Genomic DNA, 20,707 nt, shown 5'->3' with positions numbered 1-20,707 from the left:
ATGCCTCGGTTTCTGTTTTACAACAGGAAATGGCATCGGCTGCCGTAAATTGTGATCGCCTGTTTTCCCTGCGAGGAGGAGGTGGAAGTTTTTGTTTTAGAAAGTGATGAGCTGCAGGTTCGGGGCTTTGGTTTCATCTTTCAGAAAACTGTTTCAGAGACGAATATTTTGTAATGCTTGGGTAAAGGTAGCTGAAGCGGAGAAATATGGCTGCGCAGCGTTGTCAGGAAGGTGTTGTTCAATCTCGAATAGTGCCGCTGAGCAAAGTGAAAATGGTGCAGAGGTAAATGAGAAATTATCTCGCTCTAGTAAAAAAAACTATCTCTAGGGTAATTGCCAGTCATTTTAAGCTAGTTAGCCGTGGGATCTACTCCGTTCTACGTAAAATGGGTCAAAAATAAATAAAATACTTTCCGGCACTTAGCGGTGATGAAAGTGCTAATTGCTTGACCCGATTAGTTGATCATAAGTACCCCTTAGGTCACTTTGGACTCAAGATATTTATTTTACAGCACATTTATAGAGAATGGCAAACTAAACTACAACACACATTGTCATTTTATTGAGTGAATTATAGTACTTGTGTTGCGTGAGTGTACATGATGAAACGGTGCTCCTGGGTGAGTTCTCACTTAGTTGTCCTACTGTGCTGTAAAGTGCCCTTTGTGATTTATGTGTATCTACACATAGTTTATTTATGCAGTAAGATCAAGGAATCGCCCGTCAGACTTAGCCGCCCAGGATTGCAGTAGCCAGCTACCTACAAAAGCAACTAGCTGTGATGTATATATGTCAGAAACTCCAGTGCTGTAGTAATGTTTTGCAGGATAAGCTTAGATGCCTTTTTCTGCATGGCACAGCTGGAGGCCATTTCCTCATGAGACACAGTGATCTGTACCTAGAATTTCTTTTTCATGATATCTCCAAAAGCCTCCCTAATGGCTGTGTCCAAGGTTTGTCCATGAAGACTGAAAATGGCTGTAATTACTTCTTGAATCCTAAAGTATCTATAGCAGTAGTGGAACCATTTGTGAAGGTTCCTCCTACTGTATCTATAACCTGTGTAACTGAGGTTACCACTGCACTTGCCAATGATGCAGCTCCTTGCTCTGTAAAAGACCGCAGTGCTCTACATGTTCCATAGGTTTATCTGGCGCATTAAATTGTCCTTTCCTAGAGGACTATTGCAGGGTGGGTAGCACAGCAGATAGTTTGAATGATGAATTGGCCCTTTGATACTTAGTCTGATATATCATCTTCAGTGGTGAATAATGTTTAATATCCTTCTGCAGACCATTGGGCTTGCCTTGGTCTGTGAAGGGAGGAAATGGGACCTTATTAGTATCTAAGCAAACATATTAACCTGGCTCTTTTTTTATTACATGAGCTATGAAAGACTTGTGCAGTTTTAGAATATCTGAAGACATTAGTGTCTTCAGGTGTTTAGCATAAATTTATTTGATGTGGTACAGTCTAGCTGTTGTGTCAGGATACCCAACCTCCTTCAAACCCACTACTTAAATGCTTCGGTTCTAATGAATTACATAGTTTGCTTTTTGTGAGTTGTTAATACTGTCTCCTGCTCTGCACTACCTGTTCCTTTCCTAGCCCCCTCATTCCACGTGAGTTTGGTTTTAAGACAGAATAATGAGAAAATCAATAAGGTTAATTAGCAATGACATATTTGAGTAATTTACATGTGACTTCATTATCAGAGTACATTTGTATACAACAAACATTTTATTTTTCAATATTTGCAGAGCCACTTTATTCAACTGCACATTGTAGTATTTCAGATTTAGTAAAATGTATTCATAGATTTTGATAATTCTTAAAAATAAACACAACTCTCTATGTTTAACCTTTAGTCTGTCAGCATATCCAGCAATCTTTTAAAAATAGAATGTGGATGCTGAAACAATATAATACAATAATAGTGACTCAAATTACAGTTATTACTATAAAGTTAACCCTATGCTACTAAAATAGCTTATAATGCAGTATAAGTGGGAACTTGCCTCTCTTTGGTGCTATGGTTGATTAGTTGCGATCAGGGAATATGAATATAGAATCATAGAAATTTACAGCACAGAAGGAGGCCATTCGGCCCATCGTGTCTGTGCTGGCCGAAAAAGAGCTATTCAGCCAAATCCCACTTTCCAGCTCTTGGTCCATAGCCTTGTAGGTTACGGAACTTCAGGCCACACAGTCAGTATTGGCTAAGGCTAGGAATAAGTCAAGAGGGCCATCAGTCATTGCTTCCTTTCTCGGATGGTGTGACAGAAACCCTTTTTCTTACACAAGTGATGGTGAACCTTTTTGAGCTCAAGTTCCCTAAAGTAACAAAATGTAAACATACCAGGTTGTTGCATGTAGTATCTCCACTCCGGACTCACTTCTCCCCCTGCCCCCACCACCCCACACATAGGGTTGAACCAATCAATGTTCAAGCTTTATCTGATCGTGTTCTGGTATGACCTAATGTCATTGCAACATTGGGTACAATGAAGATTTTTTTTCTTGTTTTTTAAAATATGTTTAATTTTTCTTCAGTTTCTTTTCTATTTGGATGCAGTGTCTCCCAAGTCCTGCTTTGGTTTGCTGCCACTACTCCAGATTAAGCCTAAATTGACGTCAGTTCAAATTAATACATCCTCGATCTTCTAATTCAAATTTCAGTACATTAGTGTTGTAGCTACCAGACTATCCTTAAAATATATTTTTGTTTACACTATGACATTAAAACGTAAGCAAGAATTAGAAAAAATAATGGCACTAAAGACTGACAAATCCCCATGACCTAAAGGTTTCCACCCCAGGGTTTTAAAGGAAGCAGATGAGGAAATTACAGATGCTTTAGCCATAATCTTCCAAAGTGCTCTCAATTCAGGAATTGTCCCTTCAGATTGGAAAATTACAAATGTAACTCCATTATTTAAGAAAGGTGAGAGAGAGAAACCATGAAATTATAGACCTGTTAGTCTAATTTCTATTGTGGGGAAGTTATTGGAATCTATAATTAAGGACAGGGTGACTGAGCATTTAGAGAAATTTGAGCTGATTAGAAAGAGCCAACATGGATTTATAAAGGGTAGGTCATGTCCAATGAACCTAATTGAATTTTTTGAGGATGTAACTAAAATAGTAGACAGGGGAATGTCTATGGATATTGTTTATATGGACTTCCAGAAGGCATTTGATAAGGTTCTACATAAGAGACTGTTAGCTAAAATTAAAGTTCATGGAATTGAAGGCAAATTATTGACCTGGTTAGGGTTATGTATTGGTTAGGCGGTAGAAAGATAGAGTAGGGACAATGGCTACGTAATCAAATTGGAAGGAAGTGACTAGTGGTGTCCCAAAAGGATCTGTGCCTCAACTATTCACTATATTTATTAATGTCTTAGATAACACATTAGAGAGCCATATATCCAAGTTTGCCGAAGACACACAGATTGGTGGCATAGTAAGCAGCGTAGATGGGAGCATAAAATTATAAAGAGACATTGATCGAATAAGTGAGTGGGCAAAACTATGGCAGATGGATTTCAACGCAGATAAGTTTGAGGTCATCCATTTTGGACCAAAAAAGGATAGATCCGAGTATTTTTTAAATGGTGAAAAGTTAGGAACAGTGGAGGTCCAAAAAGATTTAGGGGTCCATGTGCACAGATCACTAAAATGTGGTCAGGTACAAAAAATAATCGAAAAGACTAATGGAATGTTAGCCCATATAACTAGAGGGCTAGAATATAGAGATGAATTGGTTCATGTCTGTCACATAGAAGCAGAATGGTGACAGATTTCATGAATCATAAAGTTTGTACACAAACCAAGATTATGGCACAATTACATAGTGCCATACAAAGCCCTGATTAGACCACATCTGGAATATTGTGTACCGTTCTGGGCACCGCACCTTAGAAAGGATATATTGGCATTGGAAGGAGTGTAGCGCAGATTCACCAGTATGTTACCAGGGCTCCAAGAGTTGGATTATGAGGAGAAATTACATAAACTAGGCTTGTATTCCTTGGAATGTAGAAGGTTAAGGGGTGATATGATTGAGGTTCTTATGATTTTGAAAGGAATTGATAGGGTAGATAGAAAGAAACTTTTTCCGCTGCCAGGGGCGTCTAGGACCGGGGCACATAACCTTAAAATCAGAGCCAGGCAATTCAGGAGAGAAGTTAGAAAACACTTATTCATGCAAAGGTGGTAGAAGTGTGGAACTTTCTCCCACAAAAAGCAGTAGATGCGAGCTCAATTAATAATTTTAAATCTAAGATTGATAGATTTTTTGCAAGCCAAGGTATTGAGGGATATGGAGCTAAGGCGGGCGGATGGATTTAGGATACAGATTGGCCATGATCTCATTGAATGGCGGAACAAGCTCGAGAGCCTGAATGGCCTACTCCTTCCTGTTCCTATATTCCTAAATGTAAGGAATCTTACAACACCAGGTTATAGTCCAACAATTTTATTTTAAAATAAAATTGTTGGACTATAACCTGGTGTAAGATTCCTTACATTTGCCCACCCCAGTCCATCACCGGCATCTCCACATCATATATTCCTAAAAGCATTATTGGAGAGATGATTAGTAATTGTTCATACTTCATTTGAGCTGTTTTAGTTTTGTTTAAAACATACAGAAAACCACTATGTAATCATGCCATAATCTTGGTTTGTGTACAATCTTTGTGATTCATGAAATCTGTCACCATTCTGCTTCTATGTGACAGACATGAACCAATTCATCTGGGGTCTTCCACAACAATGTCACAAGGACCCATTCAGTTCTGGCTCTTGTTTTGTTGATTGCAGCTGAACTTTTGCTAGCAAGGTTCGTATGTTCATGAAGCCCCTGATTTAAGTGGAAGCGTTCTGGAGTTCACGCTGTTGGAAAATACTTACCTAAAGTGAACCTGTACACTTCTACATGGAAGAACCTATTCTTAATCTCTGGTATCCACGTATTGAAGTATCAAATGTAAAGTATCAATGATCTGTCAGTTGCCAGACAAACATTCATGAAATGTGTATTGTGGCTGTGTTAGCTCTACAGATGTGGTCTTACAGTTTGAGATGTTTTAGCTCTGTGCAATTTTAAGAGAAATGCTAATTCTTCATTATCTAAACTGAAATAAATCTTTTTCAGATTTCAAGTTTTCAGCCTCCTGCAGACTCGCACCATGATTGGGTTGGCCCTCCAGATAGATTTTCAAACCTAAGACTTAGGAAGTTTTACATACCAAAGAATGAAACCAAGCTGGAACAGCAGCTGAGGAAATTAAGGATAGACACGCAGAACTGGAATCAGAAATTTTGGTCCAATCAGAACATAACTTTCAATAAGGTGGGTACTATGAGTTGTTCAAGTTACATTCATTAGAAATACTGTCTGCTCTTAATGGCAGGAATTTGTCTGATTTTTAAGCCACAGGGTGTAACCAGTCCTTCTTTGTATTGTGTATCGTGGGTGCAAAATGTGTCACAATTGTGGAATGCATAATGTGACACTGTCCTTCAACTTTTAGTTATTGTCGGCCTGTGTTCCACATGGTAATGTAAGCTGTCTTCTTTTTCCCCCTCTGGCATCTCAAAATTGATGATCTGACAAATCAGCATTGATTAGACTGACCACAAAACTTGGGCATTTTGTACTTGATAAGAGTATTAAAAGAAGCAAAGGATTTGATCTGTTCAGTTGGAAGAATTTGCAATTGGTTCTACTTCTAAAATGACATTATTAGCAATGAGGTGTAAAGATCTTAAAAGGAGAAAAAAGAAAAGTATGATCTGCATATATTTGGAAGCATGCTTTTGGATGATATTAAAATGGATAGTATATAACTTAAGAGGGGACCAAGGATGGAGCCTTGGGCCACACCGGAATGTCTGTGAAGAAAAGCCATTGGAAGTTTTTTTTCTCGTTCATGGGATATGGGCGTCGCAGGTGAGGCCGGCATTTGTTGTCCATCCCTAATTGCCCTTGAGAAGGTGGTGGTGAGCCGCCTTCTTGATGCTGCAGTCTGTTTGGTGAAGGTTCTCCCACAGTGCTGTTAGGAAGGGAGTTCCAGGATTTTGACCCAGCAACGATAAAGGAACGGCGATATATTTCCAAGTCGGAATGGTGTGTGACTTAGAGGAGAACGTGCAGGTGGTGGTCCCATGTGCCTACTGCCCTTGTACTTCTAGGTGGTAGAAGTCACGGGTTTGGGAGGTGCTGTCGAAGAAGCCTTGTCGAGTTGCTGCAGTGCATCCTGTGGATGGTACACACTGCAGCCGCGGTGCGTTGGTGGTGAAGGGAGTGAATGTTTAGGGTGGTGGATGGGGTGCCAATTAAGTGGGCTGCTTTGTCCTGGATGGTGTTGAGCTTCCTGAGTGTTGGTGCTGCACTCATCCAGGCAAGTGGAAAGTATTCCATCACACTCCTGACTTGTGCCTTGTAGATGGTGGAAAGGCTTTGGGGAGTCAGGAGATGAGTCACACTCCGCAGAATATCCAGCCTCTAACCTGCTCTTGTAGCCAAAGTAGTTATGTGACTGGTCTAGTTAAGTTTCTGGTCAATGGTGACCCCCAGGATGTTGATGGTGGGGGATTAAGCGATGGTAATGCTGTTGAATGTCAAGGGGAGGTGGTTAGACTCTCTTGTTGGAGATGATCATTGCCTGGCACTTGTCTGGCGCGAATGTTACTTGCCACTTATCAGCCCAAGCCTGGATGTTGTCCAGGTCTTGCTGCATGCGGGAACGGACTGCTTCATTATCTGAGGTGTTGCGAATGGAACTGCACACTGTGCAATCACCAACGAACATCCCCATTTCTGACCTTCTGATGAAGCAGCTGAAAATGGTTGGGCCTAGGACATTGCCCTGAGGAACTCCTGCAGCAGTGTCTTGGGGCTGAGATGACTGGCCTCCAACAACCACTACCATCTTCCTTTGTGCTAGGTATTCCCATTGACTTCAATTTTACTAGGGCTCCTTGGTGCCACACTCGGTCAAATGCTGCCTTGATGTCAAGGGCGGTCACTCTCGCCTCTCCTCTGGAATTCAGCTCTTTTGTCCATGTTTGGACCAAGGCTGTAATGAGGTCTGGAGCCGAGTGGTCCTGGCGGAACCCAAACTGAGCATCCCTGAGCAGGTTACTGGTGAGTAAGTGCCGCTTGATAGCACTGTCGACGACACTTTCCATCACTTTGCTGATTGAAAGTAGACTGATGGGGCGGTAATTGGCCGGATTGGATTTGTCCTGCTTTTTGTGGACAGGACATACCTGGGCAATTTTCCACATTGTCGGGTAGATGCCAGTGATGTAGCTACACTGGAACAGTTTGGCTAGAGGAGTGGCTAGTTTTGGAGCACAAGCCTTCAGCACTACAGCCGGGATTTGTTGCAGCCCATAGCCTTTGCTGTATCCAGTGCACTCAGCTGTTTCTTGATATCACATGGAGCGAATCGAATTGGCTGAAGACTGGCTTCTGTGATGGTGGGGATATCGGGAGGAGGCACTTCTGGCTGAAGATGGTTGCAAACGCTTCAGCCTTGTCTTTTGCACTCACGTGCTGGACTCCACCATCATTGAGGATGGAGATGTTTACAGAGCCTCCTCCTCTCATTAGTTGTTTAATTGTCCACCACCATTCACGACTGGATATGGCAGGACTGCAGAGCTTTGATCTGATCCGTTGGTTGTGGAATCGCTTAGCTCTGTCTATAGCATGCATGTAGTCCTGTGTTGTAGCTTCACCAGGTTGGCACCTTATTTTCAGGTACGCCTGGTGCTGCTCCTGGCATGCTCTTCTACACTCCTCATTGAACCAGGGTTGATCCCCTGGTAATGGTAGAGTGAGGAATATGCCAGGCCATGAGGTTACAGATTGTACTGGAATACAATTCTGCTGCTGCTGATGGCCCACAGTGCCTCATGGATGCCTAATTTTGAGCTGCTAGATCTGTTCTGAATCTATCCCATTTAGCACGGTGATAGTGCCACACAACACGTTGGATGGTGTTCTCAGTGCGAAGACGTGACTTCGTCTCCACAAGGACTGTGCGGTGGTCACTCCTACCAATACTATCATGGACTGATGCATCTGCGACAGGTAGATTGGTGAGGACGAGATCAAGTAGGTTTTTCCCCCGTGTTGGTTCGCTCACCACCTGCCAGTCTGGCAGCTATGTCCATCAGGACTTGGCCAGCTCGGTCAGTAGTCGTGCTACCGAGCCACTCTTTGTGATGGCCATTGAAGTCCCCCACCCAGAGTACATTCTGTGCCCTTGTTATCCTCAGTGCTTCCTCTAAGTGGTGCTCAACATGGAGGAGGACTGATTCATCAGCTGAGGGAGGGCGGTCGGTGGTAATCAGCAGGAGGTTTCCTTGCCCATGTTTGACTTGATGTCATGAGATTTCATGGGTTCTGGAGTCAATGTTGAGGACTCCCAGGGCCACTCCCTCCTGACTGTATATCACTATACTGCCATCTCTGGTTGGTCTGTCCTGCCGGTGGGACAGGACATTCCCAAGGATGGTGATGGAAGAGTCTGGGATGTTGGCTGAAAGGTATGATTCTGTGAGTATGGCTATGTCAGGCTGTTGCTTGACTAGTCTGTGGGACAGCTCTCCCAATTTTGGCACAAGTCCCCAGATGTTAGTGAGGAGGACTTTGCAGGGTCGACTGGGCTTGGTTTGCCTTTGTCATGTCCGGTGCCTAGTGGTCCGATGCCAGGTGGTCCGTCCGGTTTTATTCTTATTATGACTTTTTGTAGCGAGATTGTACAACTGATTGTTATTGTCTTTGTATCTTCACACTCTTTCGTTGGAGAATTGTGTGAAGTAGTGGAAGGATTTGCAGGCTGATTAACAGATTGACCGGCTGCAACGTGTACGCTCTGTCCATGGCCATCTTTGTATCAGCCGATGGTGGGGGGGGGATGCTGGGGTGGCGTTGGTTTATGGGCTCCCACAACCCATACGATAATGGGGGTGCACCCACACCTACTGCATGTATCCCGCTGGATGTCAACCTAGAATTCAGAGCTGGTGCTCTGGTCGCCACTCGTCGGGACTGTCTGGAGCGGGGTTTGAACCCTATACGTTTTGACTCAGAGGCTGGAATGCCACCAAACCAAAGGCTCGCTCTGTCATTGGAGATAATTTAATGTGACAAATAAATTAATGTTATTTGTGTCAGGCCAGAGGAGAGGAGGTTGGAGTTTGAAAAGCCACTTAAAGTTGGGATAGTTTTTTTAAAAAGTTTTTTTTTATATATATATATATGGTACTACATGATAAATTAGTCGCAATGCCTCTTAACTGGATAATCCATTCAGTTTCAGGGTACACTAGTTATAGCCCAAGAGTTTATTTGTGGTGTACTCAAAGAAACTGACATTCTCTTCTAATTTTGACTTTTATATTTTAAAACAAAAATCTTGTAAGATTTCCCTTTTTCTCCCATTGTGAACTACAGTACCAAATGTTTGGTAAACTGATCTTTCTTACATTAGGAATATCTGAGCTGTGTTGATCTTCTGCAGACTGGCTAATTAATATCTAATATATTCAAATTCTTGTGACAGCAAACTCTTACCTTGACATACTTACTTCCTGAGTCATTATTTTGTCACCCAATGTGACACTAATGCCTAATTATTTTTTAATGATTAATGCTGTAACATCCCCCTTACCCATGCATTCTTTAAACTCTAGATGCGCTGCCAATTTTCTTTCACTCTACTGCTTCTGTTTATTAACCTGAGCCGCTTTCTCACTGCAACTAAGTTAAAGGTATTTTAAATCAGTTATAGGCTTATTTAAAATAATACATTTACAAAGTTCATTATGCTCAAATATTTTGACGCCTCATATATTCCTTGAAATTCCAAATAGTTTAGCACTGTGCAAAATTAAATAAATGACATTTTCAAAAGGCATTCAATAAGGTGCCACATAAAAGGTTGTTATGCAAGATAAGGGCTCATGGGGTTGGGAGTAACATTAGCATGTTTGGAGGATTGGTTAACGGACAGAAAACAGAGAGTAGGGATAAACAGGTCATTTTCAGGTTGGCAGGCTGTAACTAGTGGGGTACCGCAAGGATCGGTGCTTGGGCCTCAGCTATTTATAATCTATATTGATGACTTAGATGAAGGGACCGAGTGTAATGTATCCAAGTTTGCTGATGATACAAAGCTAGTTGGGAAAGTAAGTTGAGAGGGAGGACAAAAGAGCCTGCAAAAGGATATAAGACAAGTTAAGTGAGTGGGCAAAAAGGTGGCAGATGGAGTATAATGTGGGGAAATGTGAGGTTATTCATTTTGGTAGGAAGAATAGAAAAACAGAATATTTTTAAATGGTGAGAAACTATTAAATATTGGTGTTCGGAGAGACTTGGGTGTCCTCATACAAGAAACACAAAATGTTAGCATGTAGGTACAGCAAGCAATTAGGAAGGCAAATGGCATGTTGGCCTTTATTGCAAGGGGGTTGGAGTTCAAGAGTAAGGAAGTCTTGCTACAATTGTACAGGTACAGGGCCTTGGTGAGACCTCACCTGGAATACTGCATACAGTTTTGGTCTCCTTATCTATGGAAGGATATACTTACCTTAGAGGTGGTGTAACGAAGGTTCACTAGATTAATTCCTGGGATGAGAGGGTTGTCCTATGAAGAGCGGCTGAGTAGGATGGGCCTATACTCTCTGGACTTTAGAAGAATAAGAGGCAATCTCATTGAAACATATAAGATTCTGAAGGGGTTTGACTGGGTAGATGCTGAGAGGTTGTTTTCCCTGGCTAGAGAGTCTAGAAGTAGGGGGCATAGTCGCACGATAAGGGGTCGGCTGCTTAAGACTGAGATGAAGAGGAATTTCTTCACTCAGAGGGTTGTGAATCTTTGGAATTCTCTACCCCAGAGGGCAGGAGATGCTGAGTTGTTGAGTATATTCAAGGCTGAGATAGATAGATATTTGGACTCTAGGGGAATTAAGGGATATGGGGATCGGGCAGGAAAGTGGAGTTGAGGTCGAAGATCAGCCATGATCTGATAGAATGGCGGAGCAGGCTCGAGGGGCCGTATGTCCTACTGCTCCTATTTTTCATGTTCTTATGTTCGTAACATGCTGCCATCACAGCAGCTGCATAAAACAAATCGGGAAAGAACTTTTAGCCTTAGAGCCTGTAAATTAATTGTACTCTGTTTGTTCAGATGAGAATTAATATTTTGTTGTCTTATAATTTTCCCATGTTCTCCCACTGTGGAAAAGTAATTAGTGTGCCACTATTGCAGCTGCTGGCTGCTTGCAGTACATTAAAAAAATGAAGAAAGAACTTGAATCCTCACCTGTAAATTGAATTTATTATTTTGTTGCGATAAGAATTTGATGACTTGTTTCCCAATATTGGCGCTATCAAAAGTGAGTAAATATGTGTCACCGTCACAGTTGCTGGTACAGCATTAAAAAAATGGAGCGAATCGCTAGTCTTAGAACCTGTAAATTTGTTTTATTCTATTTGCTTTGGTGAGAATTATAATTTTTCTGTCTCATATCATCCCAATATTCTCCTGCTGTGGAAAAGTAAATAATTAAATCACACACACACATGCACGTATACACAGAATAGACATACACTTTTAAGAACCAATCGCAAACACCAAATTTAATGTTTGCGGAGCAGATATCTTTTAGAAAGTTACAAACCAGTGCTCCCAGACCTGGGATGCTACCACCCCACCCAGGGCTATCAGTCCCATGCCCTCTCCCTCCCCTCTACTGACAGACACACAGGAATCCACCAGTGATCCAAATCTTATATTTCATCTCCCCTCTGCTAAATCTTGGGTTGCCATTCAATGTTATGCCAAACCTCGGGTTCTCCATCACAGCGATAATAAACCAAAGGATCCCCCCCCCCCCCCCCAATGGAATCAAACCAGGGCAACAACACTCCAGTGCTACGAAAACCAAGGACTAACCACAGTGCAACTAATACCACTCCCCCTACCTAGTACTGCCACATATTGGGGACAAAATCCTTGGGCCTGGGAGGGCACTAGGGGGACATGCGTTAGGTGGGTAGGGGGAGGGGGTAGAAGGAGTGTAATTAGCAGAGAGACCCAGCTCTGACAGGTTTTTTTATGGCCGATGAGAAATTCTGATGGAAGGGAGCCGGGCACCTCCGTCTGTGCACTTCTCTCCCAGCTTACTCCAGAAGAGGAGACACGATTAGCAGGGTGACGCCACTCGCCAGAAGGTCTACAATATTTGCCCTTAAGCAAATACCCCTGCTTGACTAGCAGAAGTGGGGCTCAAGTTTATTTCAACACATTTTTCACCTTCTCAATACTTTGTTCTCAACCCACAACCACCTCCCCCCCCTCCCCACCCCCAACAAATACTCTCCTGCATTGCCATCCTCCTAGCCTAGATAGAAGAGAACAATGATTGTACTGGGTCAGTCCTCACAGCTGTTTGCATTTGCCTTGGCTGGCAGCCTTTTCAAATTAGTCTGCAACTATGCTTGGCCTAAGCTCTTGTTTACATTTCTTTTGTTGACTTTGGGCAAGTCCTAGACAACTGCTCTGTCAGTTACAATGTCAGAATGTTGTTTGTACATGGATTAGCTGAATTGTTTTTCATATTTTTGATTACTTTGGACAATTTACATTTGGACAACCACTTCTCTTTGTAATGCACCAGTCCCAGCACTGTTTAGTTGCTGTTTGAAATATTGGCCTCTAACCATTTCATGCTTAATTGAGGTTTTATGTAGTACTGTACATATGACCCTAATGTCAGTTGAAATGTGTTATAACCATGCTTTCCACCTTTTGATCATTCATTCTAAATGAATGCATACAAACACTCAGTGCAATGCTTTCCACAGAAGCTGAAACTGCTTTGCACCAACGCTAAACTTGGAGTGTAAATCGAATATGAAGGCACGAACTGACTCTGAAACAAATGACGAGCCCCCACACCAGACTCAGGCTACCTTTACTATGTAACTATAGTGTGGGCACTTCACATTTGCACTATGGTAAAATGCACCGTAAGCTGGATATTACATGTTGCAAACTGAGCATCTCAAATATCCTTAATAGGAAAACAGTGCCTTCAGATGGAACTGCTGTTGGCACAAGTGCTAATTGGCAACTTTCCTCTGAGCTCTGGGCTGTGGGATTTGAATCATATTTGAAGACAGTTTTGTCTATATTTGAAAGCATTGTTTAATGTGTACAGCATATCCATGCACAAAGTTCATTTGGACAGCTGTTAAATTGAAAGTACTAAATGTTCCTTCCCGTTTTCAAAATGTGCAAGTTTTCTCTCCGATAACAATCTCAAAATTGGTTTTGTTCAAACTTCAGCTGTGGAATACTTTAAGTACTGAACACAACAATCCTTCATGATATTGTCTAAAAATACTAAACTTGTATTATATATTTGGTGCAAAAATACCACTGCAGTTTAAAGAAATCCTTAAGAAAGTGACTGCTGGAGCAAATGCATTATTCTCATTTACTGAATACAATGTATATTGTGAAATATCTGCTGAAGGCAATATAGATATTGCATCATTTTCTGACATTAGTTTGGTTCACTTTGAAACGACTGTATTTTTAAGGCAACCAGTAAAATGTCTACCCACAATAATGTGCTTCATCAGTTTTGAAAATAAAGCAATCACTACACACAATGACATATATTGATTCTTTTCTAATAACATTATGAAAACAAGGATTCATTTTTCACTCTTCGAAGTAATGTCTGCTGTGTTACTAGGTACCTCCTTACAAGGAGAGAGGGGATAAACAATCACAAGATAAGTTATCCTAAGTCTCTGCTGCAGATGTCTTCGCAGTTGGATCAGATAGCATTAGCAGTGTCCTTGGAACAGATTTCATGCTTGTCTCTCAAATAGAATCTCTGGGGATTAAAAAGTGAAGAATTTGAAAAAGGGAATCTGTTAGTGAAGTACACTTTCTGGAATCTGATTCGTCTGTGGTAAACATATTAGCATTAATTGGTCCATCTTGTTAGGAACCAATGAGATGCCAGACTCATGCCTGGCTTCTAGCACAGCAATGGGATCGATCAGCTCCTCTCTCAGGGCACCATACCTGGAATCATTCAACTCCCAGGCTTCAGGTTCTCACAGTTCCCTGCCCTTACTTTGTGGGCCTTCCTTTTACTGTTTTCCCCAGGTGCTTTGAGTACTGCAGACTTTTTCAGGCTTATGTTTTGACTCATACCTAGACTTTGCTCAAAGTTTTCTTTTTTTAAAACTCACTAAAATTAAAATAAGACTTTGCACAGTGAAAAGTTCCTCAGCCTTTGATACTAAATCTTTTACTTTCCATCTGCAAGCAACACTGCAGGACATCGCTGTAAAATTCAGAATTTGGAGAGATAATAAGAGCTTTAGATTGTATGTCTGTCTGTACTTTATGTAAAATGTAATTCATTATTTTCCAGGAGAGAGATCAGTTCATCCACTCCCGCTTGAAAGCAAAAGGAATAGGATTAAGAGATGAGGAAGGTGAGTAAACTGTATTCTTCTCATTTTTTATTTCAATTGGGTAACTTTAAAGGTTTTTTTAATTCATGGGGTACAATTGTAATAGACATTGTCTTTTGTAAGATTTTTTAAAAATGAATCAACCAGATTGTATAGAAATTCTATTTGGAATGTCGTGGGTGTACTGTTGTATTTTGGAATTGGTTGGTGGGGAAGTAGGTACCAACGGATAGTCCTCAGCGCTAGTGTTCAAGTTTTCTGTGTCTTAAAATTATCCCTTGTTACTATGTTATGTTTTAAAACTACGAGTAAGAGGAACTCCACCCCTATGTAGAACTTCCATTGTGAAGGGAAAGAGTGTGCACAGAACTTCATGATGTCACTGAAGATAAAGTACTATACAAAAGGCTCATTGGCTGGGTTGAGTGACTGATGGATAGAGAATGCACAACTATGTCTTATCTCATTTGTAAAGAGACACAGCTGCAAACCTATTTTTTTGTTACTCATTTATTACTGTGTTTTAAAACTGCAGATTAAGTCGCCGGAGCTGTCCTTTTTCTTTCTCCTCTGATTTTTCTCCCCTAACTCTCCTGTCTTTAAATCAGTGGCTCATGGTGGTGTTTTGTTCCATAATCCTCTGGTATCTCACCCAAGTGGCCATTCTTTGTGAGCTTGGGCAGTTAGTTTGTGTGCTATGTGACAATGAGCCAGCTTAGCCCAGTTCTGTCTTCAGTTATGTTCACTGACACGCACTTCTAACAGGGAGCACTAGTATCAATCAGGAATGTGAATTGTAGCACTCCACCACTGCCCCAGCTGAGATCAGATGACTTTGTACAGACTAATTTACACTTTCACTATAAACACAGAGAAAAACTTCCCCGGTGGAGTCAAATTCAGTACTACATCTGTTGGTGCATTTAGCCATTGGGGAGCAGGGAGCAGACATTTGTATAATCCTCTTCAGTTCAACGATGGCTAACTTATTTGAACTTCTGCATATAGGCAACAAAGTTTTAGGTAACTTTGCCATCTGCAGTAAGTTGCGCAGGCAGGAGATGCCGTGTGTGACGATCCATGCAGATTATTTGAATTGGTGTAGAGTGTAAAGTTGCAAACCCAGCTCTTACATTCCTGGCATAAACACTAGGTCCTAACTTGGGCAATAGCAGCTCTTATTGGACAATATGTGGGGGACTAATACCCTAGCTACACCATTGTGGTATTGTAGAGGATGGACTCTGACATGAAGTAAGCCATCTTCACCCACTTTGCTGATCTATGTGCGTTTGGACTGCACTAACTCCAATGTCAACAATTTTTTTGCTGTCCACCAACAGGGCTACATTATTTCATCAGTAATTTTGTATAATGCTGAAGCCTTGGCCCTCCTCCTCAGTTAAAAATAAAATGTATTTTTTGAATTTTATATTATCTTTTTGGTTCCTTTGTAGAGTTTCCAGCCACCCTGCAAATCTCTCCCAAGCGATATTCTGTAGCTGGCCACCAGGAGATGTGCAAGGGTGTCCTCAAGTGACTCTTCTGTGATCATATATATTTTGATTTTGCTTCCTTCCTGCGGAGCAGTGTCATGCCTCCACTCAGCATCTGTGATGTTAGCATTACCAGTTGGGAATTTCAGGCACCAATGAATGTTTTATCACCAATGGCATTGTATCTTGGAGCACCAGTGCACCAAGTCACTGAAATCAGTTACCTCTTTAAGCATGATATATAGAGGGGAAAAAAATTAAAGTACAGTATTTAAATTGAATTGTTATAAAGACTAGGAATATTTTTCGTAAAACTAAAAATTTTAAACACAAGATTTTTCAAATACGGTATCATCCTTTTCTTCTTTGCATGATACTTCAGTTAAGTAGACCACTTACAGAGCAGACAACTGTTTGATTTTCCAGTAATAATATGATAAATCTGAGTTTAAATCTAATTTGTTTTATCAATGCATTGTGCCATAGGGCAGTAGAACATGGAGTCAGAAATTATAGCACAGACAGACACTTTCTGGCCGATCATGCTGTGCCAGCTGTTCATCTGGAGCTATCTATTCTAATCCCATTCCTCTGCCCTTTCCTCATATCCATATATATTCTTCCTTTTCAAATACTTAAGCGATGTTATTATTTCTATCTCAATAATCACAGCGAAGCACTGTACGTTCTAATAACCCTCTCTGAAAACATTTCTTCTGACTTCCCTTTTGTTTTATTTTTTAGTTCATGTTCACAGTTTCCCATATAGTGAGATGCTGATGTGCATTGGGGAATACTAGTCTTTTTTCCACAAGGGAGCAAGTAAAATTTGGGAAAGTAAGCCTGGCCACGTTGGCATACTTTTGGGCATTCTATTATAGTATGGCATTAGGAAAGGTCTGGGTCCTGGTTAGGTGCCCACCAATTTGGAACAGGGCACCTAAATGGACATGGGGTTTAAAAATAATTTTAGCAAAGTTATATAATTTAATTTTTTTTTTAAATCAAAATATTTCTGTAAAACTGACCAATACAAGTAATTTAAACATTCATCCTAAATGCCAGGTCACTTCACAGAATCTGGTCATCTCAGGAGTAAAATTCCAGTTTAAACAAAAATGGGAGAATGCTTGTTTTCATAATTAGTAATGTGAGAAGGAAATTGTAGGAACTCAGCAGTTTTGAAATGTGATTATTGAGAATATGATTGTTAGTGGATTGATTTATTTGAGGAAAAATAGGTATTTTGCAGTTTTTCAGTGAGGAATTTCATTGTCCTAATACATAAAATTGGAGTAGTGCGAATTGACTCAGTTTCTTATCTTTTTATGTCTTTATGCTTGTGTTTAATAAAATGATCAACTAAGAGTAAATGATAAATGGAGTTGAGTTATACTTCTGGTTGCTAAATATCCAAGGGATGATCTTTACTCATCAAGGCAGTAAGTTTCATAATAGCTAACCATGAAATCCTATATTCTGCACGAATACTTCTGATTTAATTTGTGGTATTAAATTTTCAGGGAGAAAAAACAATCTGAGTGCAGAAGAGATGGCTGAATATTATAAGGCATTCCTTAATACAAATTATAAAAAACATGTGAACTACAATAAGTAAGTAAATCTACTGATCAATTTTTAAGTAGTGTGAGCAATGTAAATACTGGATAGAGTTTATGATGAGGGCTGAAAATAAATTGGCAGTGCAATAGACTATGACATGGGGAATAAGGTTGCTATAATGCTGAGATGACTATAGTTGTATATAAAGTGATTTTTAAAAAATCAATAAAGGGTGATCTGTAGTTCCCCTTGCTTCACAACCCATAGACCACCCACCAGTATTGAGACTTGCCCCTTAAATCTGCCAGACTTAAAGTTGCTTAGGTGGAGCATTTCCATAATATTGTAGTGTTACATTCCTAGGTAAAAGATAAAACTGACCAGGAATTGTGAAGAAGTCCATGTCCTCTTCTATCTAGGTGTCCTACCTAAAGGAAGTTGTGGTGAGGGGAACAATAGCCATACAAAAATAAATAGAGGCTAAGAAAAATAGGTTTCAAGTTTATTGAGATTCTGTTCAAAGTTCTTTATTTTATTCTCATTATAATCAAGATGTTGTTATTGTCAACAGGTGATAAGTAAAAACATTTGTGTGTTGCAAAGCAGAAAGGAAATTGCTCAAAAACACTGCTATAAATTTAATTACTCCAAAGTCTACTGTCTAAACTGAGTGTTACTTAACTTTGTAACATAATGAATGTTGTCAGATGAAAAAGTAATTTTTTCCATCTTCCTTCGGTCAGGGAATGGTACAGACGTAATTTTACTATCACGTGGTTAATGGGACGAGCAGTGCTGCAGAGCGCCTGGAGAAAACTGAGATGGAGGAAGGAAATCAGACAATGAAGATCCTGTTCTGTGAAAAGTCTAATCAGATTTAAACACTTGGACTTGGACTTGGAATTTAACTTTGCCATAAAAATATTTCAATATAGGTAACACTCTAGTGTCCCACAGTCAATGAATTCTTTAAAAAAAAATGCAATTGTTATCAAAACATAATGTCTTTTCTGTATTTGTATGACTTATATATTGTTTGTTATTTATTGTATGTGTTTTATTGTTTCAACCCTTGTATTTTTTCAGCAGCTTCCCACAGTATGATAGCCAATTGCATATGTTCAGCAAGTAGGAACCCCTAAGCTAATTACACAGTGACCAGAAATTCTTCCACAGTGAAAAATGAGAGAAAACCTGTTTTCCGCCATGATTAACGACCTGCTAATGAAATTGGGGGAATGTGTTGCTTTGAAACTTGATTTCTGAAAATGTCATTTTGTTAGTGAGTGGGGAGAAGGGAGAGGCATTCCCCAATTTTTCACAAAGAAAGAATGAACGTACATTTATATAGCACTTTTCACGTCTCAGGATGTCCTAAAGTGCTTCACAGGAAATGAATTACTTTTGAAGTGTAGTCACTATTATGTAGGCAAACTTGGTAGTCAGTTTGTGCGCAACAATGTCCCACGACAGCAATAAAATGAATGACCAGTTAATCTGTTTTTTGATGGTGTTAGTTGAAACGCGAATGTCGCCCTGGACACCAGGAGAACTTCCTTGCGCCAATTCAAATGATGCTTTGGGATCTATGAGAAATGTCACTTCTGTTTCTTTCCCATGTTGTCAGTTTCAACGGGCATCAGTTTATTTTTTCAGTAAGTCAATCTCGGCTAAATATTTTAAAAAACTGTTACCAATGCTTTTAACAGGTAATTAATGATTTATCTAATACAGAAACTTTAATGGTGTGGTTATGTACAAATATCAAAACTTTGTACTTGAATTCTTAATATCATTGTCATAATGTCACAAATTTTCAATCTTTAAAAAAAAATCTTAATCCCAGACAAAAATCACTTAATAGACAACATTAACTTTTTTGGTTGGCTATTTAATTAAGTTAATTTTTAAATATTTCCATATATATATATATGTGTATGTACCCAAAAGAATATCTAAGGCAAGACTTAGTAACAATTCTTTTTTAAAAAATTTAAAAACTAGTAACAATTGGTGGCAGCTACTTGGAATACTGAGCTGCACTTGTGACAAAGGTGTTTAAAGGTGAATTGGTGGTGTCTATGCTAGTTCTTTTTAAGGAAAATTTTACTGCACTTTGTGCAGTTTCTGATATAAGTGAGTGGTCGTGTCTCTTAGCCACAGTTGCCAGGTTAGTACTTTTCACCCACAATAATGCAATATGCCAGTAGGGGGCAACAAATTCTACCAGATGACATGCTTGCAGTGTTAACAGTATTATTGCAAAGCATATATTTAGTGTTAACGATATATTTTGCTATGGAACCTAACCATTGTTTAGGTATGTTTATTTATCCATTTAAAAAACACTCTACACTGTTGTATGAATTGATATTTTTGTCATCAGTTTATTTACAATTGTATTGGCCATTACAGATAATGAATTTTAAGATAGGCTAAATGTTCAGACCTGGACAAATCATTTTATCATTGAATCAGACCAACAAGAACCTAAAATGACCTATGTGTTTCATTTATCCCAACATCAAATACAATGATGCTCTCTTGTAATAATGTGGCCTTTTAACTGATTATTTTATCTCTTTACTGGACACATCATCCTCCTGTTGCCTCCCTTCAAGCCACCTTGTCCTTGCTGTCTTGCCTTTCTAAATTTGGCTATAAATATGATTTTTGAGATTGGTACAAAGTATTTGATTTACGATTAATGAAAGTGTGTATCTCCATGTCATTTTTAAGAAGCATTGTATTTTTAATAAAAACAGAAATTTCTAAAGCAGTTGTTACATTTTTCTCATTGGTTTTGAATTTCTTTCTCCTCGCCTTAAGACAGTATCTCATGCCAGTGTACTGCTCTGCAGGTACTTTCCCCAAAGGCCATTCTTCATGAATAAGCTGATACAGTGAGTGTCAATAGGCTATTCACCAATTTGAGTATCACAGCCAAGACCAATCTTGGCATCCACACGCATCCATTTCCCAGCAATAGATATTGGATAGCAATTGGAAGGTGGAGTCCTGGCTAGTTTCCCTCCTTCTCCTATCCCTAACCCTGAGGCATTGAAGCAATTCACAGAAGATAGAACAAACATGGGATCTTCCTGGTCTGAGTGGCTCAGTA

The 20,707-nt window shown here is 39.9% G+C and overlaps 1 protein-coding gene across 1 annotated transcript; it reads left to right on the top strand.

The window, feature by feature from the left end:
• Positions 1-12: 12 nt before the first annotated feature.
• Positions 13-20,362, top strand: coa8 (cytochrome c oxidase assembly factor 8). Its single transcript, XM_067991737.1, has 5 exons — positions 13-283; positions 5,162-5,359; positions 14,485-14,548; positions 17,547-17,637; positions 18,330-20,362. The coding sequence occupies exons 1-5, from the start codon at positions 107-109 to the stop codon at positions 18,430-18,432; spliced, it is 633 nt and encodes a 210-aa protein (XP_067847838.1). The 5' UTR covers positions 13-106; the 3' UTR covers positions 18,433-20,362.
• Positions 20,363-20,707: the final 345 nt, after the last annotated feature.

This window comes from Heptranchias perlo, chromosome 10, assembly GCF_035084215.1.
Source record: "Heptranchias perlo isolate sHepPer1 chromosome 10, sHepPer1.hap1, whole genome shotgun sequence".
NCBI classification, from domain to species: domain Eukaryota; kingdom Metazoa; phylum Chordata; class Chondrichthyes; order Hexanchiformes; family Hexanchidae; genus Heptranchias; species Heptranchias perlo.
The sequence above is the reverse complement of the archived record's forward strand: the minus strand, read 5'-3'. Positions and strand labels throughout refer to the sequence as shown.